At 46.7% G+C, this 8,136-nt stretch overlaps 1 protein-coding gene across 1 annotated transcript; it reads left to right on the top strand.

Annotated features, from left to right (window-relative positions):
* On the top strand, nucleotides 1-7,577 carry LOC134155732 (lipase member M-like). Its single transcript, XM_062603213.1, has 9 exons — nucleotides 1-154; nucleotides 899-1,064; nucleotides 2,404-2,602; nucleotides 2,811-2,920; nucleotides 3,348-3,484; nucleotides 3,927-4,070; nucleotides 6,191-6,262; nucleotides 6,930-6,995; nucleotides 7,311-7,577. The coding sequence occupies exons 1-9, from the start codon at nucleotides 71-73 to the stop codon at nucleotides 7,542-7,544; spliced, it is 1,212 nt and encodes a 403-aa protein (XP_062459197.1). The 5' UTR covers nucleotides 1-70; the 3' UTR covers nucleotides 7,545-7,577.
* Nucleotides 7,578-8,136: the final 559 nt, after the last annotated feature.

Raw genomic sequence — 8,136 nt, 5'->3', positions numbered from 1 at the left:
CCCTGCCTTCTGTGTCAGTACTGTCAATGTCTCTCACACTCATCATGCTGACAATGTTTTGCAGGGCACCATGATGTGGCTGTTCGTAACCATTGCTTATGTAATGTGCATCAGTGAAAAGTCAAATGCGAGTCCTGAGGTGTCCATGGATGTTGTAAGCCCTGACTTCTCTCTCTTCTTTTCCTACTTGGGCATGCAAGCTGCCTACATTGCCATAATCTCTACAAGACCGATGGTCTCTGTGTGTACATACTCACCAAGGTTTCGTACAAGGGTTTTATTAGAGAATTTACTTCCCTGTGCTCATGTACATGGAGATTTATGGCAGACATTGTGGGAGATTTGGGTGAAATCAACAGGGTTGGTAAATGCAGCTGTCTCAGGTTTGGAGCTTCACTGTCGTTGCTGCCCTGCTCTAAGAATCCCAGACTGGTTTGGGTTTGAAGGGACCTTAAAGCTCATCCAGTTCCAACTCCCTGCCATGGACAGGGACACCTTCCACTAGAGCAGGTTGCTCCAAGCCCCTGTGTCCAACCTGGCCTTGAACACTGCCAGGGATGGGGCAGCCACAGCTTCTCTGGGTACCCAGTGCCAGCACCTCACCACCCTCACAAACATTGATTGCAACATGAAAAGTGACAATAGGTCTTTCTTTACCAGACATGTTGAGGGAGCAAGGCAAACTCACAGCTGCCAAAAATTTTAGCTGAAGGCATTGGTGGAAGGGACATTGGGAGGTCCCAGCCAACTGCTCCAACCTCCTGCTGACAGCAGGAGTCACCACTAGAGCTCAGAGCAGCCACTGGTTGGCTTCACCCAGGCAAGCCCTGATATCCTCCAGAATGGAGACTCCCACCTGCCTGTGAACCTGCCCCACACTGTCCTTCCCTTCTCACAGGGTGAAATTATTCGCTACCATGGGTACCCCTATGAGGAGCATGAAGTGGTGACAGATGACGGCTATTACCTCACTGTGCAGAGGGTTCCTCATGGCAGAGGCAATCCAGAAAGCATGAGCACCTCCCATGAAGGAGAGACACAGGGCTCCAGCATGTTCTGTCCCCGTAAGTGCCACAAGAAGGTCTGCCTGGTCCAGGGACCCTGAGAGCTCTGCTGGGCCGAAGATGGTCAGGGCTGCCTTGCCAGAGCCTGGGTTCCTAAGGAGACAGCTTTCATGTAGGATTAGCCCTGGGAGCAGAAGAAATGCAGGTGCCCTCCACACCAAACTTCCTGTTCTTGTTCTGAGAGGATCTGCTCCAAAAAGGGAGGAAAAGATAAGGAGTATGAATGGGACGGAGAAATTTTGCCTCAGGTTTTACTCCTGCTCAAAACCAGCCAAGGTAGCAATAAAAAGCCATTTGTCAGCAAAAAACACCACCAGATGTGCAATCCAATGCCATCTCACTATTTTGGCTCCTTTCTGTTCTTCACTTGAACCACTGTTTTAAAGTGAAGAGGGTGATACCCCATTCTTGTTGGCAGGGGTATCCCTCTCCTAGGGAGCAGGAGAACTAGCATATGAACATGGCAAAAGGGTGTGAAAAGCCAACTTTCCCTCCAGCACGCTTTGTCCTCAGCTGTCCAGGGTGGGAATGTGAGTCTTATGCTGAGAGTCTAAAAAACAACAGAAAAAAGAGGAGATAAATAATTAAAAAAAAAAAAAAATAAAGTCACTTTTACTTCAACCTTTCATGCTGCAACCTATAGTCACTGTACCAGATGAATTCAGATATCTCTGTGATAACCCTGTTGTGGCTGTGAAGCTGGACCTGCTTTGAGCAGAGTAGAGACCTCCAGATGACCTTTTCAGACTAAACTTTTCCATAATCTCTCTTCCACTCTCCTCCTACACCACTTCAGGCTTACTGGTCCTTTGTGAGAAACATTGTAAGCTTGTTCTGAGGAGCCGAGACTTGCCCATATGGCTTAAAGTGGGCAGAATTGAGTGGAGGAGAAGCTCTTGACCCCTCCAGTACTTAGTCTCTTGCATTAGGGCATCATGGTGTTGCTGTGCCATAGGAGGTACTTAAACTCTGCTGGGTTTTTAGTGTCTCCTAGTCAGACCTGGAGCACCTGAGTCAAACAAAAGGCACCATGAAGAGGGTGGTCCCCATGCAGAGCGTACAGTCATTGATAAGACAGGCACAGGTTCATTTTCCTTCTTTCTGGGAGCATGATTCAGTGTGGAGCTCAACCTTATTTTTCAGTTTCACTATATTGATTTTCTCTGTTGTGGGATGACCAAAGAGCATGTTTCAAAAACAACTCTCCAAAGAGCCTGAGGACATAGGTAACCATCTCCTTACGCTGCAGTCACTTCCCCAAGGGGTTGCTACCAAAGCAATACCTGGATGTGAATTTTGCTGCTGCTCAGAGAAAATGATCCTACTTCTCTTCCTTCAGCTCCAAAGCCCGTGGTCCTCCTGCAGCATGGCCTGGTGTTGGAGGGAAGCAGCTGGGTTAGCAACTTACCCAACAGCAGCCTGGGCTTCATCCTTGCTGACGCTGGCTACGACGTCTGGATTGGAAACAGCCGGGGGAACAGTTGGTCACAAAAGCACAAAGAGTTTGAGTTTCACCAGCAGGAATACTCAAATTACAGGTATTTCCTGCAAAACTGAAAGGTGGGCAGGTACCTGGTACCCTCAGCAGTGTCTGTAGGCTGGAGGAGCAGCACTGCTGACAGTCACACCATCTGCCAGTGGGCATAAACCAGCTCCACCAAGATACCTACCAGAGCTCTCATCTGCTCCCCAAACAGTCACAGCACTAAGGTCAGTAATTCTGTTATGTGCCCATCTACATTACAGCTTTCATGAGATGGCCATGTACGACCTTCCAGCAACAATCAACTATATTCTGCAGAAAACTGGACAGGAGCAGTTATACTATGTGGCTTACTCCCAAGGAACCACCACAGGTACTTAGGAGGAGATCAGAACACTGTCAGGGTTACGTTTACCCCTGGTTTGGGAGTGTTCTTCTGAAAACATGGGCAGGGAGGGTAATGTCTGGGCACATCCAAACAACGAAGGGAAAAGAGCAGGTAAAAATTCCTGTTTGCTTTAACAGAACAGTTTTGAGCAGTGACAGCCCAAAAACGGTTGTAGTGATGGCTTTTGGTGCATCCCACTGCTGTCATGTCCCCAAGAAGGGCTTGTGGGAGCTGCAGCTGGGCTGAGCAGTCAAGCTAGAAGCTGAAATGCATCAGTAGCAAAGGCTTCAGGTCAAGTCACCGACCTTCTAGAGCCACCTCCAGGTGTCCTTCTGATGGGCACACACACCTGGGAATCAACAATAACTTCAGAAATAACCTGGCAGGGTCTGCTTCCTTCTCCCTCCCACAGGTTTCATTGCTTTTTCATCCATTCCTGAGCTGGATCGCAAAATCAAGATGTTTTTTGCCTTGGCTCCCATCACCACAAGCTCAAATATGAAGTCACCCTTGGTAAGGGTGTTTGACCTTCCAGAGGGGCTGGTTAAGGTATGTGCTCGCCACACACTCATCTGATGCAAAGGGGAAGGAGTAACAGGAAAGTCTCATCACTTGAGACATGCAGTGCTTGTACATCAGTTTCATTTTCCTTTCTGTGTACCCTTTGCATTGAGCAGGTAGGTACATCTTTGCCTAAGCCCTTGAGGCTGCAGGGCATTGAACAGTGTAAAGCATCCTCTTGTCTAGCCCTAATCTTGAGAACAGCTATTTCTAGCTATTGCTTTTGGGTCCATCCTCCTAGGACAAAGCTCTTCTAGGAAAATCAGGGCTCTTAGAGGGCCATGGCCATTTCTGTAAAGCCAAAATCACAAAGCCCAGTAAAGCTGTGGCAAGGAAGGCAGCAACTTTCAGGGATGAGCAGAGAGCTGGGGAGAGTCTGGAGACGAAAGAGTAATGTGACCACACTGATCAATGCTTTTGACTTTCACAGCTCATTTTAGGACACACGGTGGTCTTTGATAAGGGTGAAATACTGCAGCAAGTGACTTCCAGACTGTGCAGCTACCCTGCCTTCAAAAGCTTTTGCTCATTGGTCCTTTACTTGCCTGGTGGATTTACTAACAGCTTAAATGTGGTATGTACACTCCAGCTTACCTTTTAAGCAATAGTTTCTCTTTGTTTGATCCTGACTTGTCAACTAGCTGGCCTTTCACATCTTCAGTTTGTTGTAAAATCTTGCCATTGCATCAGCATTTTGCAGTCCGGCCGTTGTGACGCTCTTGCATTGGCACCAGAGAGAAGCCCAGAGTGTGCACAAGGTCACATGTCCACCAAGCACGCTGTCTCCCCAGAAGGGATGATACCAAAGGGGAGAGCACAGAAATGCATTTGGTGCTCCAAGGGGCACCCAGGGTTTCTCTTTCACTAAGTGATTTGTAATTTCATGTGTTTTAATAACAAAATGGGCTCTTGCAGAACAAACTTCCCTTCAGTTCATTGCTAGGAGACATGGGTCATAGAATCATAGAATCATAGAATCATAAAATAGTGAGAGTTGGAAGGGACCTTTAGATCATCTAGTTCCAACCCCCCTGTTGTGGGCAGGGACTTCTCACACTAAACCATGTCACCCAAGGCTCTGTCCAACCTGGCCTTGAACACCACCTGGGATGGAGCATTCACAGCTTCTTTGGGCAACCCATTCCAGCACCTCACCACCCTTACAGTAAAGAACTTCTTCCTTATATCCAATCTAAACTTCCCCATTTAAGTTTTAACCCATTACCCCTTGTCCTATCACTACAGTCCCTAATGAATAGTCCATCTCCAGCATCCTTATAGGCCCCCTTCAGATACTGAAAGGCTGCTATGAGGTCTCCACCCAGCCTTCTCTTCTCCAGGCTCAACAGCCCCAGCTTTCTCAGCCTGTCTTTGCATGGGAGATGCTCCAGCCCCCTTATCATCCTCATGGCCTCCTCTGGACTTGCTCCAAAAATTCCATGTCCTTCTTACACTGAGGACGCCAGAACTGTACACAGTGTGCCATGTGGGATCTGCATGTAGTAGTTTTATTTCTAATAAATAATCTATCCAACACAACCCATTCTATAATGTACAGATTGGATAATATGACTGACTGGTTGTATCAGAGTAACATCCAACATCCCCAAGTCCTTCTCCGCAGGGCTGCTCTGAATCTCGTCTCTGCCCAACCCGTAGCTTTGCCTGGGATTTCTCCAACCCAGGTGTAGGACCTTGCACTTGGCATGGTTAAACTTCATGAGGTTGGCATCAGTCCACCTCACAAGCGTGTCAAGGTCCCTCTGGATGGCATTCCTTCCCTCCAGAGTATCAACCGAACCACACAGCTTGGTGTCATCGGCAAACTTGCTGAGGGCGCACTCAATCCCACTGTCCATGTCAGCGACAAAGATGTTGAACAAGACTGGACCCAACACAGATCCCTGGGTCCTCAGACTCTTCAGTCTACTATCCCTTAGAACATATTTATCCTTGAAGAAGAGCCTTTCCCTGTGCTGCACTGCACTGAACACAGAGCCATAGAAAAATTCAGGGTGGAGGCACCAGGGTGCAGGTCTTCAGCCCAACCCTGCTCCCACCAGGGCCAACACTGCAGCTATAACAAGTTGCTTGGGAACATGTCTGGGTGATTTGGGTGGTCCCAGGGATGCCCCACTCTTACAGGGAAGGACTATTTCCTTGGGGCCAGCCAAGATTTCAAAGTCCAGATCCTGACACAAACTACTCATGCAAGTAAAATTGAAGACAGGTCCATGTAAAGTGCCAAGCAATAATGACTTGATCATGGATGAAGTCAGAACTGGGCCACTGTTTCTCAAAGAAAGTGTTGGGCTAATTTCTTAATATTCCAAGGAGAAAACACATTAGAAACAACATGTAGAACTATTGTGATGAGCTGCCCATTTTCTTTACAAAAGGACCCTGAGCACAATATATGGAGTTTACTTGGGTTTGAAAACCACATGACTCATAACATGACCCAGCATCCCCTGGGAATTGCTCAGCTTGCTGAAGGAAGCTCTACAGCACCCTTCATGCTACTGTCTGCAGCATGAATTCACATGGCATGTGGCTGAGCTGTGCCTTCACAGAGCTAAGATGAAGCAGTTTGTGTGAGTGAAAGATTTCTGTGGCTACTGAAAAGGATGAGGTTTATTTCTAGTAGCATTTCTCTCCATGCAGAGAATAAATGTCTCCAATGGTTTCTTGCAGAGCCGCATAGATGTCTACCTGTCCCACTACCCTGATTCAACATCCATAAAAACCATGTTACATTGGCGCCAGGTAATATTCCCTGCTGCAGAATAAGATTGCATGTAACCAGGGCCCATGTTCTCTCAGCTGCCAAGGACCTCTTCTCAATGCTTGGGTATAATCCTCCATTGTTCTCCCTGCAGAGCTATATTAGAGATAACGGGGATAATTGACACGAGAGACTGGTGCAGATGCAGTTCTTTTAGCCGTAACTTTCAACAAAAGCTGACAAAGAGTCTTAGGAGCTGATAGGTGATGGAGATGGAAGATAAAAATGGTAATAAACCAGCACAGGAGATGCTAAAGGCCAAGAGTTGTGGGTCAGTAAAGACAACTAATCATAGAAAAACTAATGACTGAAAACCTGCACAGACTCATGTCCTTCTGTTGTAGACACTGACCATGAGAGACAAAGGAAACTTGCCCGAAGGTCTGATGCGTACCTTCTTTGAGGCTAGCTCTTGGTGCACGGTGGGTTTCTGGGGCCTCAGCCTCCAAATAGCTGCAATGCTAGCAGTCCTGCAGGTCATGCTGAGATCTTCCTCGAGGTTGATCTCACCTCCCAGAAGACAGTATCACATGTAACATGTAGCCTTGGTGGCAGACAGGAGCAGTACAGTTCCCTGCTTGCCTTTTATCATTCTTATGGTTACCTCTAATGCATGAATAATAAATACAACTCCACCTTCTTTTCCAGCTCTATCAAACAGGGGAATTCAAATATTATGATTACGGCAGTGATAACATGTTTCATTACAACCAGGTAAGAGAAATCCATTCTCACTTGTCAGCTAAAACTGAATTTTATGGGACTTGCAGAATTTACCTTATATGGTTAAACCAGTTTGTACCTTTCTTACAAAAACCATGTCTGTGATGTTGTTCAGTGATGACTTTTTGACCCTCTGATGAAAAGCACAGGAGCACAAGGCATAATCAGGATCTCTGGTGATAGTTTCTGTACCACCTCTTAGGATAGAGGAGAAATTCCAAGCAGTAATCAGGAATACTTTGACTTTTGGACGTGCCCGTGACCTCACAGGTTTTCCTTCCTCAAGCCACACTATTTGTCTTGCAGACCACACCTCCCTTCTATGAACTGGAAAACATGAAAGCCCCTCTTGCTGCGTGGTATGGTGGCAATGACTGGATTTCAGCCCCCGAAGATGTAAACATCACACTGCCTCGGATAACCAACGTGGCATACAAAAAGTACATTCCTGAATTTGTCCACTTTGATTTCCTTTGGGGTGCGGAAGCATATGAACAAGTATATAAAGAAATTCTTGACCTGATGGAGAGGAGCACCTAGAGTTGGACCGGGGCAATGATTGTTCGTTTCTTGTTTAATTGATGAAGCTTCTTTTAGTTAAAAAGAAAAAAAGAGAGGGAAAAGGCTCATTAAACTCTGTGCTTGGTTAGGATTTACATTACTCTGGCAAGTGACAAAAACAAGCCAATCCAATGATCTGGAAAGCACATAGGATTTAGGTTAAGTAAGTTAAAGTCCTTGAGGATGTGGGGCATGGCTCTTGGCCCCTGAGTATCCTAGATGCCTCACTCACGTGGGCTTCCAGAAACAAGCAATTTCCATGGATGCTGGCTTCTGGTCACACTTAGGTTCCCAGCTGCAAACACCTGGACAGTAGCTCAGCTCCCTCCTGGACACTGGTGTTCCACAAGAGTAGGTATGCTTGGATGGTAATGTGGTGGGTCAAGTGATAAATCCTGCTGATGCAGATTTATCCACCTTCTGGTTACTCTTCCATGCCAAGAATCCCAACATCCTGACATTCTTTGCTTTTCTTTACAATTGAAGGAGCTAGAAACAATGTGACAGGTGACAATGAAAAGACCTCATGTTTTTTCCCCATGAGAACTGTCCATTTTGCTGATGTAGGGAA

Source organism: Pezoporus occidentalis, unplaced genomic scaffold (assembly GCF_034315485.1).
Source record: "Pezoporus occidentalis ecotype Australia unplaced genomic scaffold, CSIRO_AGI_Poc_V1 ctg118, whole genome shotgun sequence".
In the NCBI taxonomy this organism is placed as follows: domain Eukaryota; kingdom Metazoa; phylum Chordata; class Aves; order Psittaciformes; family Psittacidae; genus Pezoporus; species Pezoporus occidentalis.
Note: the sequence above shows the minus strand (reverse complement) of the source record. Positions and strands in the feature narration are given on the sequence as shown.